At 43.0% G+C, this 19,530-nt stretch overlaps 1 protein-coding gene across 1 annotated transcript; it reads left to right on the top strand.

Moving 5' to 3' along the window:
* Positions 1-12,330: 12,330 nt before the first annotated feature.
* Positions 12,331-18,369, top strand: HOXC10 (homeobox C10). The gene is made up of 2 exons (XM_058861159.1): positions 12,331-12,982; positions 18,082-18,369. Exons 1-2 carry the CDS (start codon positions 12,331-12,333, stop codon positions 18,357-18,359), a joined length of 930 nt encoding a protein of 309 aa, XP_058717142.1. The 3' UTR covers positions 18,360-18,369.
* The last annotated feature ends 1,161 nt before the right edge of the window (positions 18,370-19,530 follow it).

The raw sequence follows: 19,530 nt of genomic DNA, 5'->3' as shown, positions 1-19,530 counted from the left end.
TTAATTTTTATTCTCCTTCAGGCACGCGGGAATTTCAAAGTTTCAATTCGCCCCCAAAATCTCCCCGCTGGATCAAATCCCAAATCCAGGGCCCGGAAAAGGAGCCAAAATCCCGAATTCCGCAGCTTTGGGGAGAAGAAAAATCAATTTCCGGGCACCCCCGGGCTGGGATTTGGGGCAAAATCCCCAAATTCCCGTTCCCAGCAAGGCCGGGAATAATCCAAAATAAACCCGGCTTTTTTCCTATCCCGGTTTGATTTTGTTTTCCGTTGGTTTTTCGGGAAAAGGGAGGCGGAGAGGAAGAGGAAGGGAAGAAAAACAACAACAAAAAACCCCGGGAAAGGTGAAAATGCTGCAAACCGCGAGCAGGGATTTGTGTTTGTGTCGAGCGGGAATCCGCGGAATAAAGAATTGCTCGGGCTGGTCTCCATCAGCTTTTATTTGACCATTTTATAGGAATTTCCCTCTTTAAAGTGCCGGGGGTTCCCTCCCGGCCGCGCCTGCCAAGAGCCCGCGGAAAAACGGGAATTTCCTCCTCCAGCTCCGATTCCCTGGAATTCTCCCCAAATCCCAGCCCTGGGGCTCTGATTCTCCTTTTCAGCACCGGCTCTGCTTTGCTTTGGCTTTCTGCTTGATTTCTTATTTTATTTCTTTTATTTTGCTTTTTTTTTAACTTCTTTTACTTTTATCTCTATTTTTATCTCTATTTTTATCTCTATTTTTATCTCTATTTTTATCTCTATTTTTATTTCTATTTTTATTTCTATTTTTATTCCTATTTTTATTCTCTATTTTTATTTTCTAACTTAATTTCTATTTCTATTTCTATTTTTATTTTCTATTTGTATTCCTATTTTTATTTTCTATTTTTATTTTCTATTTGTATTCCTATTTTTATTTTCTATTTTTATTTTCTATTTTATTTTCTATTTTATTTGCTATTTTATTTGCTATTTTTATTTTTAATTTTTAATTTTCATTATCTTTATTATTTTTAAAATCATCCTTATCTTCTTCCTCTTCCTCTTCTTCTATTCTTATTCTTATTCTTATTCTTATTCTTATTCTTATTCCTATTCCTATTATTATTATTATTATTATTATTATTATTATTATTATTATTATTACTACTACTACTATTATTTTCTTATCTTTATTTTCTTCTTCCTCTTCTCCCTCTTCTCCTCCTTCCTCTAATTTTATTATTATTCAATTTTATTATTATTCCTCCAATTAATATTAATTATTATTAATTATTAATTATTTTATGACCATTTTGGCCCCCCCGGTCCCTCCCCCATCTCCCCTCCCCCTTTTCCCTCCTCCCCTCTTTTAATCCAATTTAATTCCATTTCCCCTTTTCCCCTTTATTTTCCTTTATTTCAAATTTTTTAACCTCCCCAGAACCTCCCTCCCCTAAAAATCAAATAATAAAAAATTTAAAAATTAACGAAAACCGCGAGAATTTGACCCAAATCCTCCGGGACCCCCCGGGCTCGGCCCCTGTCAGTCAAGGATACCCAAACTCCAACTGCAAAGTCAAGTTTTTCCTGAAACGCGAACAAGTTCAACTCCCGGAGCAGCCGCGGATCCGCCTTTGCCTTTTGGGCCTTTTTCTACTTTTTGCTGTTTTTTCCCAGTTTTTTTGGTTTTTTATTCCCAGTTTTTTTGGGGTTTTTTTCCCACTTTTTTTGTTGTTTTTTCCCCACTTTTTTTGTTGTTTTTTTCCCACTTTTTGGTGTTTTTTCCCCAGTTTTTTGTTGTTTTTTTTCCACTTTTTTGTTGGTTTTTTTCCACTTTTTGTTGGTTTTTTATTATTTTTTTTGTTGTTTTTTCCCCATTTTTTTGTTGTTTTTCTCCCACTTTTTGTTGTTTTTTTCCCACTTTTTTGTTGTTTTTTCCCCACTTTTTGTTGTTTTTCCCCCATTTTTTTGTTGTTTTTCCCCCATTTTTTTGTTGTTTTTTCCCCACTTTTTGTTGTTTTTTTCCCCACTTTTTGTTGTTTTTCTCCCATTTTTTGTTGTTTTTTCCCCATTTTTTGTTGTTTTTCCCCCAGATCGGGCAGGACAAAGGGCTCCAAAACTCCAATTCCGGCCTCGCTGGGATTTTATGGAGTTTGGGGGGATAAAAGGGGAGGAAAAGCCCTAAAAAAATCTCATTTATTCCGTTTATTCGCGCGTTCCTGTAAAATTCTCAGCTCCCTTTAAAAGCGCGGCGCTGCCAAAGGACAGAAAACCACAAAAAACCCAAAAAACCCCAAAAAGCACCAAAAAACCCCAAAAAACCAACCCCGAACCCCCCGATGGCGGCCTCGGATTTTATGGGAGCGAAAAACGGAGGAGAAAAAACCACAAAAATCCTCGGGGTTCGCGCCCATCCCAATTAAATCCCAATTAAATCGCAATTAAACCCAAATTAAACCCAAATTAAATCCAAATTATTCCGTGCGAGAGCTCGGAGGGATCGGCCCGGGATGGATCTGATTAAAACGGGGAAAAGGAATTTTATTTCTCTTTATTTCTCTTTATTTCTCTTTATTTCTCTGTATTTCTCTTTATTTCTCTTTATTCTCTTTATTTCTCTTTATTTCTCTTTATTTCTCTTTATTTCTCTTTATTTCTCTTTATTTTTCCTTTATTTCTCTTTATTTCTCTTTATTTCTCTTTATTTCTCTTTATTTCTCTTTATTTCTCTTTATTTTTCCTTTATTTCTCTTTATTTCTCTTTATTTCTCTTTATTTCTCTTTATTTCTCTTTATTTCTCTTTATTTCTCTTTATTTCTCTTTATTTCTCTTTATTTCTCTTTATTTTTCCTTTATTTCTCTTTATTTCTCTTTATTTCTCTTTATTTCTCTTTATTTCTCTTTATTTCTCTTTATTTCTCTTTATTTTTCCTTTATTTCTCTTTATTTCTCTTTATTTCTATTTATTTATCTTTATTTTTCTTTATTTATCTTTATTTTTCTTTATTTCTCTTTCCTTTTTTGCCGCTTCTGCCGGGCCCAAAACCTGTAAAAATCTCGATTTTTCGGCCCATTTTTGGAAGGGGGAAAATGAAAATAAAAACCGAAGATCAGAGGCGGATTCGAGGCCGGGGGGGGGAAAAAACCCGCCCGAAATGAGGAAAATAAAGCCCGAAACTGTAAAAATAAATCTTTTAAAAGGTCAAAAAAAGGTGAAGAAATGAAGAGCAGAAAAAAGAAAAATAAAGGGAGAAAAAGGTAAGAAAAGCAAAAATGGATATTTTTTAAAAACCAAAATAAAGCCAAAAATAGGCAAAAAAAGGGAGGAAAAAAGGCAAAAAAAAATAAAACATAAAAAGCAAAACCACAAATATTTAAAAAAACCCAAAATAAGCTTAAAAAGCCAAATAAAAGCGTGAAAAAAACAAAATAAAACCCAAAAAAAATTCACAAAAAACCCCAAAATAAAACCCAAAAAAACCCTAAAAAATTAAAAACCCCAAACCAAAATAAATCCAAATAAAATCCCCGAAATCCCCGAAATCCCCAAATGCCCCAATCCCCCAATCCCGTTTTTCCCGAGGTTTCGCGGTGAATTTTGGGGTTAAAAGCCCGGAAAGGCGCGGGACAAAGGCCCCAGTCTAGACAAGCCCATAAAGGCTCTGAGGCACTAAAATCTGAATTTTGGCAATTACCGCTTCCGCACTAAAGCGCGCCCGCCCTGCCCTTGGCTCCCTGCTCTCCCTTTTTCCCCTTTATTTACATTTTTTTCCCATTTTTTCCCTTTATTTCCATTTTTTCCCCATTTTTCCCCATTTTTTCCTCATTTTCCCTCCATTTTCCCTCATTTTTCCTCCATTTTTCCTCCATTTTTCCTACTTTTTCTCCTTTATTTTCCTCGTTTATTCTCATTTTTTAAATTTATTCTCATTTTTTCTCATTATTCTCCTTTTCTTTTCATTTTCCCTCCATTTCCCCTCATTTTATCTCCTTTTATTCCCATTTTCCATCCTTTTTTCTCCTTTTTCTTACTTATTCTCCTCTTTTTTCCCATTTATTCTCCTTTTTTTCCCATTTTCCCTCCTCCTTTTCTCTCTTCTCCCATTTTTTCACATTTCCCCCCTTTTTTCCTCATTTCTCCTCCTTTCTCCCCATTTTTTTCCTTTTCTCGTTTTTTTCCCACTTTTCCCCCATTTTCCCACTTTTCCCCCATTTTTCCCCATTTCCCGGCCCTTTCCCGGTTCCCGCCGCTCCCAGAGCCCGGGCCCGGCTCCAATTTGGTTCGTTTTTAGTAATTTTTATTAATTTTTATTCATTTTTATTAATTTTTATCAATTTTTATTCATTTTTACCGATTTTTACCGATTTTTACTGATTTTTTATTGATATTTTCATCATTTTGGGGTTTCGCCTTCCCGGGAAAAAGGGGATGGGGAATAAAACCCCCCAAATTCCCAAATATTGGGATTTTCCCCCCAAATCCCGGCGGTTTTGGGAGGAAATTCGGGAATTTTTTGTCTTTGAACTTCAGGGGAGTCAAGGTCACCTTTAACCCCTTCGGCCCCGCCCCGACCCCAATTCCGCCTTTTCTCACCCCAAAATCCCCCGGGAGCTTCTCCCTCATCCCCTTTCCCCATTCCAGCCGCTTCCAGTTATTACTATTATTATTATTATTATTATTATTATTATTATTATTATTATTATTATTATTATTATTATTATTATTATTATTATTATTATTATTATTATTATTATTATTATTATTATTTTAATTCCGGGGTGGTTATTTATTTTATTTTATTTTATTTTATTTTATTTTATTTTATTTTATTTTATTTTATTTTATTTTATTTTATTTTATTTTATTTTATTTTATTTTATTTTTATATGTTTTTAATAGATTTTATTTTTATGTATTTTATTTTTATACATTTTATTTTTATATATTTTATTTTAATATATTTTATTTCAATATATTTTAATATATTTTTATTTTATATATTTTTATTTTATCTATTTATTTATATGTTTATTTATCTATCCATTTATTTATCTATAAGGAAAGAATTCCCAAATTTCGGGGCATTCCCGCTGCTCCCGGCTGGGATCGGCCAGGGCCGGGAGGGGAAAAAATCGCTTTTTTTGGGGAAAAAAATGGATTTTTTGGGGAAAAAATGGCTTTTTCTGGAAAAAAAATGGGTTTTTCTGGGAAAAAATGGATTTTTCTGGGAAATAATGGAATTTTTTGGGTAAAAATGGCATTTTTTGGGTAAAAATGTCTTTTTTTTGCAGGCGGACGGGGAGGCCGGGGGGATCCCTGCGGGAATTCCCGGATTTTGGGGAGCTGGGAATGGGGAGAAGCTGCAGAATTTGGGGGAAATTGAGCAGAATTTGGGATTTCCCGGAGAATTCCCGCTGGAATATCGGGAATCCAGCGGGGAAAAACGGGGGGGAGGGAAAGGAGGGAAGGAATTATTTTTGGGGGAAAAAATCAGGGATTTGGGGCGAAATGAAGTTAAAAATTCGGTTTTTTGAGCGCTCCCATTTCCCGTTAAAAATGATCAAAAATTGGAGAAAACCGCGGGGAGAAAGAGGAGACGTTGGGTAATTAATTAATCAAGAGATAATTAACATAAAATAAAATATATAAATAAAGCAGAGAGAGAAAACAATTTATTATTGTAGAAATAAATGTACAAATAAATCTAGAAATAAAACAGAAAATAGAAAATAAATATTAAAAAAATAAATATGTAAATAAATATCTCGAGATAAATATATAAATACATGAATAAATATATAAATTATTGGAGAATTAAATAAATAACCCGCGCGAAATAAATAAATAAATAAATAAATAAATAAATAATTAGAGAATTAAATAAACAAATTAAATTGAGAAATAATAAAGAAATAGAGAAATAAATGGGCAAATAAATCGCCCCCGAATTGGAGCCTTAAAAAGAGAATAAAAATATTAAAAAAAAAAACCCAAAACAGCGCCGTAAAAATAAAAATAAACCCCCCAAAAAATCAGATTAGAGCCCCAAATTGCCAAAAAAATGCAATAAAAATGCAAAAGAAATGAAAAGAAAATGAAAAAAAAATAAAAAAAAAAGCAAAAAAATGAAAAAAAAAAGCAAAAAAAAATTAAAATAAAAATTAAAATGGAATTGAGAATTGGGGAGAGGAAACGGAGGCGCTTTTGGGGGAATTCCGGGATTCCCGAGGGTTCCCAGGGGGTGAAAAATGCGAATTTCCGCGGGTTTTGCCCCAAAATGGCGGCGGCGGAGCCGCGGCTGCTCCGCAGATGGGAGCGAGAAAATTCCATCAAAACCACGGGAATGCGGCTGGAATCCTCCCGGGAGCCTCCCCGGGCAAAAACCGGCAAAAAACTGCGATTTTGGGGCTGGAAAAAAAGCCCAAAAATGGAATTAAAGCGGAGGAAAGGAGCGGGGCCGGCGGGGGCTGCGGGAAAGGCGGAAAATCCGAATTTTTCCCCCTCCGGAGGCGCCTCCCGGCCGAGTTTTGACACCAAAACCCCGCGGGCGCCGCTCCCGAGCCCGGCGCTGATGGAAACCGGCTGCGAGCGCAGAAACAGCTCCAAAACATCTCCAAAAAATACCAAAAACCTGGAAAAAATACCAAAAACCTGGAAAAAAATAGCCAAAATTTCATCTCTCCTGCCGAAGTTTGGATTCCGCCGCTGGGAGTTGGAAGGATTGAGTTGTTCCCTCGGAATCTTCGCGAAAATTGAAATTTTCTCCTTCAAAATGTGAATTTTCCCCCTTCGGGCCTTCCAAAAAATTCAGTTTTTCCCCTTCGGAAAGTCAGTTTTCCCCTTCAGATCTTAAAATAAATCAATTAATCTTTTCAAATCTACAAAAAAAATCAATTTTCCCCTTCAAAATGTCCATTTCCCCCTTCAAATCTTAACAAATAAATCAATTATTCCCCTCAAATCGGATTTCTCGCTTTCCTTTCCCGCCTGGAAAAGGCCGAAATTCAATTTATTCCCATTAAATTGCGGCCGATGACGCGCGGCCGCAAATCCAGGGCGCTAAAGGTGTGAAAATTCCATTTTTTGGGAATTTTTTCCCCATTCCAGCGGTTTTTTGGCATCTCGGGTTGGGGTTGGCGCAAAAACGGGGATTTTGAGGCGGAAAAAATTCATTTTCCTCTGGCCAGAGCGGGAAAATTGGGAATTTTTGGAGTTTTTCCCCCAATTCCCGAGGCAGAGCCGCGGTTTTTCCTCGTTGTTCTCAGATTTTCCTTTCAGCGGCCGCTCCTCGCCTTCGTTTTTGGTTTGAATTTGGGATTTTTCATCATTTTCTCAACTTTGACTCGCCGGGCTCCAAAATCCGCATTTTCCGTCACCTCCCGGCTCAATAAAACGCGATAAAATCCCCAAATAATCGGAATTTCCCAACAATTCCCAAAGGTCCCGCCCGCATTTCTCCACCTCCCTCGGATCCAGAAAAAAAATCCAATTTTTATTCATTTTTTAAGACAAACCCGAGGTTTAAAAATGGGAATAAAACCCCAAAATTGGGTTTTTTTGGGGGGATTTGAGGGGGAATCAGCGCGGGGTGGGAGGCGAAATAAAACCCCTGGAAAATGATTCCATAATTCCCGGGATTTGGGATTCCCGGCGGCGCAGGAAGGAGCGATTGTAAACTTTGATGGATTTCTGGTGCTGAGAGTTTACAGTTTCTGAGCCAACAAATAAAAAATAAAAAAGGCGTTGAGGGTTTTTTTTGGGTTTTTTTTTTTATTTTTTGGCGTCGCTGTTTTTGTTCTCCCCCCCCGGGCCATAAATCAGAATTATTTCCGGCGCTGGGGAAAAAAAAAATACAAATTTAAGGTGATCGTTAAAGGCGAGGAACGACTTCCTAGAAAGGAGGGGAAAAAATGGATTTTTGCCACTAAAAATCCGAGCGAAACGGGGGAAATTCGGGGTAAAAAAAGGAGATTTTTTGGGGAAAAAACCGGATTTAATGCGGTTATTAAAGGCCATCAAAAACTTCCTGGAGAGGGGGGGAAAATCAGAATTAAAAGGGGGAAATCGAGGGGGAAATTCGGGTTTAATGGGATTATTAAAGGCACCCAAAAGCTTCCTGGAGGGGGAAATAAAATTAATGATTGCGGTGAGAAAATGAGAATAAAACGGGGAAATTCAGGGAAAAAACCCCGAAGATGTTGGGGAAATAATTCAGGGTTAAAAAAATGAGGAGGGAATAAAAAAAGGGAGGAGAGGGAAAATATTCCCGGGATTTTTCTTTGGGAATTGGGGATTTTCCTGGGATGAGGGGCGGGATCTCCTCTCCCTCCCCTCGCTCTGTTTTGGGGGAAATTCCTCCTTTTTCGGCCCCATTGGTGAGGAAAGGGAAAATCCCATTTTTTTCCCAGGGTTTATTGGACAAAAACCGCCCGAAACTGCCCCAAAAACGCGTCCCCAGCTCCAGGGGATGAGGAAGAGCCAAATTCTCATTTTTTCGGCCAAAAATCGTCCTGAAGTGACCCAAAATTGGGTCTCGATCTCCAGGGGGGCGAGGAAAGGAGAAATTCCCTGGAAATTCCATTTTTTTAGGGTTTGTTGGACCAAAAATCCCCGAAGTGACCCCAAAAGTGGCCCCGGGGGGACAAGGAAGGGAAAATCCTCTTTTTTTTTGCCTTTAATGGCCCAAAATCGTCCTGAAGTGACCCAAAAGGAGCAGCGGGAAGGGAAAATCCCCAATTTTTGTGTTCGCGGGACAAAAAAAACCCCGAAACTGCCCCAAAAATCGTCCGGCATCTCCGAGAGGGCGAGGAGAGGAAAAATCCCCAATTTTTTCTGGGTTTATTGGACAAAAACCCCCGAAGTGACCCCAAAAATTGTCCCTTAACCCCTTTAATTGTGAGGAAAGGGAAAATTCCGCTTTTTCCCCAAATTTTTGTCCCCAAAATTTTCCCGCACCTCCAAGGGCGCGAGGAAAGGGGAAAATAAAAACCCCAAAACTTCATTTTTTTCCAGGATTTTTCTTTTTACCCCAAAATTTCCTGGCTGGGAAGGGCCGGAATTCCCTGAATTTCCTGGAATTGGGGGAAATTCCCGGGAATTCCTTTTCTTTTTCTCCTTTTCCCCACGGGGGTCCCGTTGAGGCTGATGAATTTGATTCCTCTCGCTCATTAATGAGTTTTTAATCGGAGTTTTTAATTATTTTATCCGCAATTCCCTCTCCCGGAGACTCGCGGATTTTCCCTCCCCCTTTTCCCCCTAAAAAACCCAAATTTGGGATCCCGAGGCTCCTGATTTAGGAATAATTTGATTTTATTTTTATTTTTTCGTCGCTTCTCGGCCCCCGCGGCGCCGATCGGGGCCTCAAAACCTTTCAAATTCCACCCCGGAAGCTCAAAAATGGCAAAAACCGCCCCAAAATTCCCGGGAAATCCGGATTTTTAATTAAAAATGAGGTTTTCAGCACTTTCCCCCCCATTTCTTCACCCATTTTTTGTGGGAGTTTCTCCTGCGTGGAGGAGAAAATTCAAATTATTTCAATGGCTCCGGGCGGTTTTTTCCTATTTCCGTCAAACCGGGACGAGAGGGTGAAAAAATCGGGAAAAACTCCGGGATAAAAAGCGAAAAAATGGGGAAAAAATTCAATTTAATGTCCAGGCAGACAAGGCGGGGAAAATCCCCAAAATGCGCCAATATTTTGTCAAAAACCAGGCGGAAAAAAATCAAAATAAAAACCAAACCAGTGGGGGGCGGAAAAAATTGAAATAAAATGGGGAAAAAAACAACAAAAAAAAGGAAATTAAAAAATAAAACCGGGGAAAAAAATAAAATTAAATGGGATGAGGGGAAGAAAAAAAAAACGGAATAAAATAAAAACCCGCCCATAAATGAGGAAATTTCGGCTCCCACACTCAACTTTTATCCCGCGCTGATAAATCCCAGGCGGAATTCTGCCCGGATCCCATAAAAGCGAACGATTCCTATCAAAGCCCTTCCCAAAATCCTGCGCGGATCCCACAAATTGAGGCCATAAAATCGCTTTTTTTTCCCCTTTTTTTTTTCCTCCCCCTTTCCGAGGGAACCAAACGGCGCCGGAATCCCGGGAAATCCGGGAATTCGCTTTTGAGGCCTGAAAATCGGGAATTTCTCGGCTCTGGGGGCTCGGGGGGATTTCCCAGCCCCGGCTCCGGGAAATCCTTGGGAAAACTCGGGGGAATCTTTGGGAAAGGAGCTCGGGAGCCGTGGGAATGTCCCGGCCGGGCTTTGCCCTGATCCGTCACAAATCGCCCCAAACGGTCAAGTTCCACTTTTCCACTTTTTTTTTTCCCCTTTCCCCGCGATTTTTTCCATTTTTTTTTCTTTCCCTCCATTTCTTTCCCTCCCCCTCTTTGTCCTTTCTTTATTTTTTTATTCTTTTTCCTCTTTTTTTTCCCCTTCTCCCCCGCTTTTTGTTGTTGATTTTGGTTTTTTTTTAAATGAACTTTTTCTTTCTGTTTCCCTTGAAGGTGACTCTGAACCCGCCTCTTTCTCCCCCACAATGATCTTGAAATTCCCGCCCTATTTCCCATTTTTTCCCATTTTTTCCCATTTTTTCCCCCATTTATTCCCCATTCTCCCAATCCCCAAATTGTGGAAAAACCCCCTCGATCCCAATTCCGGCGCGATTTAGGAAAAATAAAGGAAATAAAGTCGGAGGCGACGGCGAAAAAAAACCTCCGATTCCGGCGGTTTTGAGCATCAAATTTTCGCTGGGAGATTTAAAATTCCCCCCCCAAAAAAATCCCAATTTGAGGAGCCCTCGATGAGAATCGAGCAGCGGGAAAAGAGGAGAGAGGAAAAAATTCGGGGAGGAAAAGAAAAAAGTAACTTTATTCCTCAATTGGCCGAGGGAAAAGAATGGAAATTCAATTTTAAAAAATACAGGGGAAAGAATGAAAATTAAATTGAATTAAAATCCGCCCGAATCCGGAGAGTTTCGCTTTAAATTGAATTTTTTTTTTCCCCCAGCGCGGTTTGGGCTGGAGCGGAGAATTCCCGGAGAAAAAGCGGGAGCGGAACCAGCGCAGCGCTCTCCAAATTCTGCATTTTTGCCCAAATCCCAGCTTTTTTCCCGTCTTTCTCCAGCGGGATTTTTATCCCCCTTCCCCCCGACTCGGTTTTATCCCACAAATTCCAGAGAGTTCGGGAATGAGGGCGGATAATTAAAAAAAGCTGCTGGGGCAGGGGAAGGGGAGGCGAAGCCGCGGGTTAAAAAAAACACCCGGAATTTAAAAATAAACCCAAAAGACGCAACAAAACCAGGAAAACCAAACAAAATCGGGATTTCTCTGCTCGGGGAGAATCCGACCCGCTCCGAGGGCTGCGGAGGAGCCCGGAACGGGAAGATTTTGGGAAAATCCCCAAATTTCTCTGCCCCGTTTTTTTCTCCAAAAAGGGAAAAACCGAGCGCGGCTCCCGAAGCCCCCGCGGCTCCTCCAGAGCCCGAAAATTCGGGATAAAAAATCAAAATGCGGCGGCTCCGAGCCCCGAGCGGGATCGGGAGGAGGAGGAGGAGGAGGAAGGAGCGGCCGAGGGAGGAAGGGGAAAGAGGAAGAGGAGGAATAATTAAACCCCACTTAATTAAGGCCACAAAAAGCGGATTTTTCCAGCGGAGCGCGGGAGACAGAACTAAGGGGGAAAAAAAAACCCCAAACACCAAAACAAAAAGAAAGAAAAAAATAAAAAAAGGGAAAAAAATAAATAAAAGAAAAAAAGAAAAAAATAATAAAAAAAGACACAATTTTTTTAACACCCCCCCCCCCCGTTTATCACCGCAATAAAATCGCACCCGGGGGGCGAATTTGGGCTGGGAAATGGAGTTTTTTTGCCGGGTTTTTTTTGGCCGCAGGAGCGGGGCGGGCTCGGGGCTTTGTTCAACGTGAAGGTCCCGGCCCGGAGCGGGCAGATGTCGCTGTTGCTCCACCGAGCCGCTCCCGGCGGCGACAACTTGACCCCCGTGACGTCTCCGCCGTCTGAATCATCAAGGCCATTTTCAATCCTCATTGGCCTGAACATCACGTGGGGGTGAAGGATGGAGGGGGAAAAAAAATAGAAAAAAGGAGGAAAAAAAAAAAAAAAAGAGGGAAAAATAAAAAAAATTTGAAAAAAAAAAAAACTAAAAAAGGCGGGGGCGGCGGGGGGTGAAAAGCGATGCGTGGGTAATTACGGGACTCCATTTTTTTTTTTTTAATTTTTTTTTTTTTTTCTCCCCTTCCCTCTCCCTCTCTCTCTCTCTCTCTCTCTCTCTCTCTCCTCCTTCCCCCCCTCGCTAAAAAAAAGATGTCAGCCCCTGGCTGGAGTATTCCTCCCGCCAAGCGCTCCCGAGGAAAATGTCATGTCCCAACAGCGCGGCTCCCAACGCCTTCCTGATGGAGCCCCTGGGCCGCGCCGAGAATTTCCCGTCCGGCCCGGGGCTCTTCGGCCCGCCCGGAGAATTCGGGGCCCTGCGGAGCTGCGGGGCCCTCCCGAAGCGCGACGAGGCCTCGCTGGGCTCCTTCCCGTCCTACCTGGCCCAGCTGGACGCGTGGGCCGAGCCCAAGAGCGCGTTCCGGCCGGAGCAAGCCCGGCCCAGCTGCTCCTTCCCGGCCGTCAAGGAGGAGAGCGGCTGCTGCCTCTTCGGGACGGACAAACGGCGCAAGGAGCCGCCCGAGGCCGCGCTCTTCCCCGAGCCCTGCGGCACCGAGCTGCCCGTGCCCGGTTTTTATCGCTTCCCCTCGCTGGAGAAAAGCCCCGAGGAGTTCCCGGCGCCGTTCCCGAGCCGCGGGGAGCAGCTGGAAGCGGCCCCGCCGCCGCCTCCCCCCGAGCGGGGATCGCCGCAATTCCGGGCCAATCTCCCCGAAAACGCCGGAGCGGAGCGGCCGCAGCCGCCGCCGGGGGAAATCAAACGGGAAAAAACGAAATCGAGCGCGGGAGAGGCGGAGAAGGAGCGGGGTAAAAGCACCGACACCGGCAGCACCGATAACTCGGACAGCGAGGCCAAAGGTAGGCGAGGATCCGCCCGGGTCCCTCCGTTCCGGGGCTGGAGAGGTTAAATTTCACCGGGGGATGCTCCGAGCTCCGCCGCCTTCCCCCGCAGAAATCGGGGCTCAAACAATCGGGGAGGGGAAAATAAACCCCGATGGTGGCGATTGAAAATGTCGGGGATGGAGGGGAGGAAAGAGCGCGGGGGATGCGGAGGAAAATCCGCGTTTGGAGGCAGAAAAAGGCTGGAAAATCGGAGTTTGTGGAGAGTTGGCTTTGGAATCGCGGAGATTTGGGGGGCTCCGGGCTCGGGGGGGCTCTGGGGGTGCGCTCGTTGTGCTTTCCCCGAGGGGCGAACCCCGATTTTCGCCCCTTTTTTTTTGAGGGGGATTCTTGGTTTCAGCGCGCGGGGCGGGAATTGGTTCCCTCTGGCCTTGGCTCGGGGTCAAAACCAAACCAAAACCAAAGAAAAAAATAGAAAAAAAGAAAAAGAAATGTATTCAAAAGAAAATCATGAAAATCATGAAAATCATGAAAATCACGGAAATGCAAAGGCTGCGGAGCGGAATCCGCAGCTCCGGGCGGGAATTGCGGCTCCTTCCAGGGCTGGGAAGAGGCTCCGGGAGAGGAAAAAGCTTTTTTCCATTTAACTTTAATTTGTTTTGTTCCTGCCGGATCGAGGTCTCGTTTGCGGAGGCAAAAAAATGTTTCAGTTGTGCCGAGCAGATGTTTTGGGTTTGGGATTCTCCCCAGGCGAGGCTCGCACGGAAAGCTGCTGGATTCTCGCTGGAGAGCCTGAAAATTTGGGATATTCGGGGTTTATTCTCCTTTTAACCCCGAACCGGGTGAATCCAGAGGCGGATTCGGCCAGCGGGAATGACGGGATTGGATTTTCTGGGGGAAAAAACCCCAAAATCGCTCAGGAAAATCCCGCTCGGATCTAAACCTGGCTTTGCCTGTGCTGTGGGGATTAAAACATCCCAAAATTCCCGCTCCGTGGACACCCCCAAAAAATCCTGGCCCCAACAAAACCTCTCCCCCAAAACCGGCCTTGGGGGCGAGCAAAAACCAGAAATTCTCTTTTTTCCCCCCTCTTTATTTTGTTGAATAATTCCCGGTTTTGGTTTGGGGAATCGGGAGGGGAAAACGATTTAATTTTGTTTTAATCTGAGGGTTGAGCTGCGATTCCACCCCCCAAAAAAAACCGGCGGGGGAAAAAAAAAACCCAAACCAAAACAAAAGGGGAAAAAGCAAAGTCAAGGTTATCAAAACGCCGCGAATCTGCCCCAAAGCGCCGGGAGAGGCTTTGGTGGGAGAAAACCCCCCAAAAAAAGGTTATTTTGGGCTGGATCTGCGCTGTGGGCGGAAAGAATGGAAATGGAAATGAATAAAAAGGGTTTCATGGGCTCGGGACTTGGATTTGGGGCTGAGAGGATTTTGGAGGGGTTTTTTTGGGTCGTTGTCGGTGAAATTTGGGTTCGAGGCGATTTGGGGCGGATTCGGGTGTTTTGTGCTGCTGGAAACCTCTCCAAGGTGCGCTTTGCGTTCCTGTCGAGCCCCAACTTCGGTGGTTTTTTAATCAAAAACTCCTTTTCTGGCGGAATTTCAGCGTTTGGGAGCGGGGACCCCCCCGAGGTTCTGGGGCCGAGCCCGAATTTTCCCGGGATTGTCCCAAACGCGGGGCCGAGGATTTGCTGCGATTCTCTCGGGTTTTTCCTGGGATTGGGGCTCGGATTTTTCCTCCTCACGACCAAATTCAAGGATCCGCCGCTGTTTATTCAGGGACGTGCGAACCGCGGGCGCCTTGCCCGAAATCCCTCCCAATTCCCGCAGCTCAGGGAAAAGCTGCGAAAATGGATTTATTCCACCCCAAAATCTGCCCCGGCAGCGCCCAGAAAGGCTCCGGGGTTTTGGGGTTTTGGGGTGACCCCCAGGGCTGCGGGGAACCCCAAAATCCAGCCCTGACCGCGGGGAACTTTTAATTAGCGGAGTTTAATTGCCGTGGGGGAGGCAGGAGATCTTCACCCCGCGACCTTTGCGGGTTCCACGCGGCGGAGGCGCCTTCGGATTTATTTAGGATTTATTCCATGAAATCCCTTTTTCTTTCCCTCCCCAAACCCCGATTTATGTCCCCAAACCCCGATTTATGTCCCCAAACCCCGATTTATGTCCCCAAACCCCGATTTATCTCCTCCGAACTCCATTCTTCCCCCACAAAAAACCTGATTTCCCCCCCAAAATCCCCATTTCCCTCCCCAAACCTCGATTTATCCCCTCCAAATTCGACTCTTCTCCTCAAAACTCACATTTCTCTCCCCAAAACCCAGATTCTCTTCCCCAAACCCCAATTTATCTCCTCCAAACTCGATTCTTTCCCCCGAAATCTTGATTTCCGTCCCCCCAAACCCCGATTTAGCTCCTCCAAATTTGATGTTTCTCCCCAAAACCCCATTTCCCTCCCCAATCACTGATTTATCTCCTCCAAACTCAATTCTTTCCCCCAAAACCCCGATTTTTCTCCTTCAAACTCCATTCTTCTCATCAAACCCCCAATTTATCTCCCAAAATCGATTTATCCCCCAAAATCCGATTTATCTCCCCAAAACCCCGATTTATCTCCCCAAAACCCCAATTTATCTCCCCAAAAATCCTATTTATCCCCCCGAAATCCGATTTATCTCCCAAAATCCGATTTATCTCCCCAAAACCCCCGACTGATCTCCCCAAAATTCCGATTTATCCCCCCGAAATCCGATTTATCTCCCCAATCCCCTCACCCCAACCCAGCCTCGCATCTTTTTTTAACCCCAGCGCCTCCGGCTCCAAAATCCCGCAGCGCCTCCATTTAAACCCCATTTTTGGGCCGAAAAAGTCTTTATTTTAACCCCATTTTCAGGCTGGAGAAACCTTTATTTAAACCCTCTTTTGGGCCGAGAAAACCATTCCTTTAATCCCATTTCGTGCCGAAAACCCCATTATTTAAACGCGATTTTCGTGACGAATAAACCTTTATTTTAACCTGATGTTTGTGCTGAACAAAAGCTCCATTTCAACCCGATTTTTGGGCCGAAACCCCGTTATTAAAACCCGATTTTTGGGCCGGAAAAACCCCAAAACTCTTTAAAATCCATTTTCGTGCCGAATAAATCTTTATTTTAACCCGATTCTCGTGAGGACAAACCCTTATTTAACCCCATTTCGGTGAGGGAAAAAACCGCATTTAGGCGGATTTTGGTGGGGAAAAATCCCCATTTAACCCGATTTTGGTGCAGAAAAAAAGAGAATTAAACGGATTCGGGTGCGGAAAAGCCGCATTTAAACCAATTTCGGTACGGAAAAAGCTGGACTTGGGTGGATTTTGGTGCGGAAAAGCCGCATTTGGGCGGATTTCGATGAGGAAAAAGCCTGATTTAGGAAGATTTTGGTGCAGAAACGCCGCATTTAGCCCGATTTTGGTGCAGAAACCCCCATTTAACCCGATTTGGGTCCGACCCCCGATTTAACCCAATTTTGGGTTCCTAAACCCCTTTTTTTCCTCGCTTTGGGCACGGAGCTGCTCGGACTGGAGGATTTAGGTGCAGAAAACCCGATTTTGGTGCAGAAACTCCTCATTTAAACCCGGTTTGGGCCAGAGCAGCCGCTCTCGGGCTGATTTCGGTGCCGAAACCCCGATTTAACCCAATTTTGGGTTCTGAACCCCGATTTAACCCAATTTTGGGTTCTGAACCCCGATTTAACCCAATTTTGGGTTCCGAACCCTGATTTAACCCAATTTTGGGTTCCGAACCCCTGATTTAACACAATTTTGGGTTCCGAACCCCTGATTTAACCCAATTTTGGGTTCAGAACCCCTGATTTAACACAATTTGGGTTCCAAAACACCCCTTTTTGCCCCGATTTTTGCGCGGAGCCCCCAGGCCGGGCGGGTTTTGGGTTCCAAAAGCCCCGATTTTATCCAATTTTGGGTTCCAAAAGCCCCGATTTTATCCAATTTTGGGTTCCAAAAGCCCCGATTTGACCCAATTTTGGGTTCCAAACCCCCTTTTCACCCCGATTTTGGCTCGGGACCGGCCCTGCCTGACCGGGCTCTTGTTTTTGGCAGAGGAGGCCAAGGCTGAGGGCGAGGGAGGGGGAAATGTCTGAGCGCTGATTTCTCTGCAGAAAACCCCGATTTTAGCCAATTTCGGCTGCCAAAAGCCCATTTTCAACCCAAATCTGGTTCCAAAAACCCCGATTTTAGCCAATTTCGGGTTCCAAACCCCTCGATTTAACCCGATTTCGGGTTCCAAAAGCCCATTTTGAACCCGAATTTGGTTCCGAACCCCCCGATTTGACCCTTTCGGGCCCGGCTGTTGTTTTGGCAGAGCAGCCCAAGGCCGAGGGCACAGGAGGGACGTGGCTGAGCGCTGATTTCTGTACAGAAAATTCCGATTTTAGCCAGTTTAGGGTTCAGAACTCCCCGATTTGACCCTTTGGGGCCCGGCTGTTGTTTTGGCAGAGCAGCCCCAGGCCGAGGGCCCCGCCGGGACGTGGCTGAGCGCTGATTTCTGTACAGAAAACCCCGATTTTAGCCAATTTCACCCAGTTTAGGGTTCCATTTGACCCTTTGGGGCCCGGCTGTTGTTTTGGCAGAGCAGCCCAAGGCCGGGGGCACAGGAGGGACGTGGCTGAGCGCTGATTTCTGTACAGAAAATCCCGATTTTAGCCCATTTCGGGTTCCAAAAGCCCCGATTTTAGCCAGTTTAGGGTTCCTAAAGCCCGGATTTGACCCTTTGGGGCCCGGCTGTTGTTTTGGCAGAGCAGCCCCAGGCCGAGGGCCCCGCCGGGACGTGGCTGAGCGCTGATTTCTGTACAGAAAACCCCGATTTCACTCAGTTTAAGGTTCCATTTGACCCTTTGGGGCCCGGCTGTTGTTTTGGCAGAGCAGCCCCAGGCCGAGGGCCCCGCCGGGACGTGGCTGAGCGCTGATTTCTGTACAGAAAATCCCGATTTTACCCAGGTTAGGGTTCCAAAAGCCCCGATTTTAGCCAGGTTAGGGTTCAGAACTCCCCGATTTTAGCCAGTTTAGGGTTCAGAACTCCCCGATTTGACCCTTTGGGGCCCGGCTGTTGTTTTGGCAGAGCAGCCCCAGGCCGAGGGCCCCGCCGGGACGTGGCTGAGCGCTCGCTCCGGGAGGAAGAAGCGCTGTCCCTACACCAAGCACCAGACGCTGGAGCTGGAGAAGGAGTTCCTGTTCAACATGTACCTGACCCGCGAGCGCCGCCTGGAGATCAGCCGCAGCATCGCCCTCACCGACCGCCAGGTCAAGATCTGGTTCCAGAACCGCCGCATGAAGCTGAAGAAGATGAACCGGGAGAACCGGATCCGCGAACTCTCCTCCAGCTTCAGCTTCAGCTGAGCGCGCCCCGCTGCTCCCCCTTTTTTATGGCGTTTTTTTGGGGTTTTTTTGCTGTTTAATCCGTGGTTTCTCCCCCTTTTTCTGGCGTTTTTTCGGGTTTTTTTTTGCTGTTTAATCCGTGTTTTATTGTTGTTTTATTGGTTTAGTCTAGCGTTTTATTTTGTTGTTTTATTTTATCGTTTTGCTTTGTTATTTTGTTTTATTGCTTTGTTTTATTGGTGTGTTTTATCATTTTTCTTTATTCTTTATTTTATTTTAATTTTATTTTTAATTTTATTTTTTATTTTATTTTTATTTCATTTCTTCTTTCATTTATTCTTTCATTTTTTTCTTTCCTTTTTTCTTTCATTTCTTTCATTTTTTCTTTCATTTTTTTCTTTCATTTTTCCTTTATTATTTATTTCATTTTTACTTCATTTTTATTTTATTTTTTATTTTATTTTTATTTTATTTTATATTTCATTTCTCCTTTTATTTATTCTTTCATTTTTTCTTTCATTTCTTTCATTTTTTCTTTCATTTTTCCTTTATTATTTATTTCATTTTTACTTCATTTTTCTTTCATTTTTCTTTCATTTTCCATTTCATTTTATCATTCTGCTCCATCTCCTTCTCCATTTTATTTTTTATTTTCCTTTTATTTTATTTCCCGTTTTATTTTTCATTTCATTTCACCACTTTATTACCCTATATCTATTTTTTCTTGGTTTTTTTCTTTAAATTTTATTTCACCGCTTCCCTTTATTATTTTCTTTCACCATTTTCTTTCTCCGTTCTCTTTCATCTTTTTCTTCCACCGTTTTCTCCCGTCATTATTTTATTCTATTATTTTACTCTATTATTTCATTCTATTATTTCATTCTATTATTTTATTCTATTATTTCATTCTATTATTTCATTCTATTATTTTATTCTATTATTTTATTCTATTATTTCATTCTATTTTTTCATTCTATTATTTTATTCTATTATTTCATTCTATTATTTTATTATATTCTATTATTTTATTATTTTATTTTATTATTTTTTATTTTATTTTATTATTTTATTATTTTATTATTTTATTATTTTATTATTTTACCTTCAGGGCCTGACCGCTTTTATTTTATCCCCGCGCTCCCGCAAAAACCGAAAAACGCCGAAAAGGTCGGAAAATAAAACAAAAAAAGGG

Source organism: Poecile atricapillus, chromosome 35, assembly GCF_030490865.1.
Source record: "Poecile atricapillus isolate bPoeAtr1 chromosome 35, bPoeAtr1.hap1, whole genome shotgun sequence".
Classification (NCBI taxonomy): Eukaryota; Metazoa; Chordata; class Aves; order Passeriformes; family Paridae; genus Poecile; species Poecile atricapillus.
This window is presented reverse-complemented; position numbering and strand designations above follow the sequence as displayed.

Bases quoted from the DNA above. Each gene is read 5' to 3' on its own strand.
- HOXC10 (XM_058861159.1), top strand. From the start codon at position 12,331: ATGTCATGTCCCAACAGCGCGGCTCCCAACGCCTTCCTGATGGAGCCC. The intron at 12,983-18,081 runs GTAGGCGAGGAT...TTGTTTTGGCAG, and splicing joins CTCGGACAGCGAGGCCAAAG to AGCAGCCCCAGGCCGAGGGC.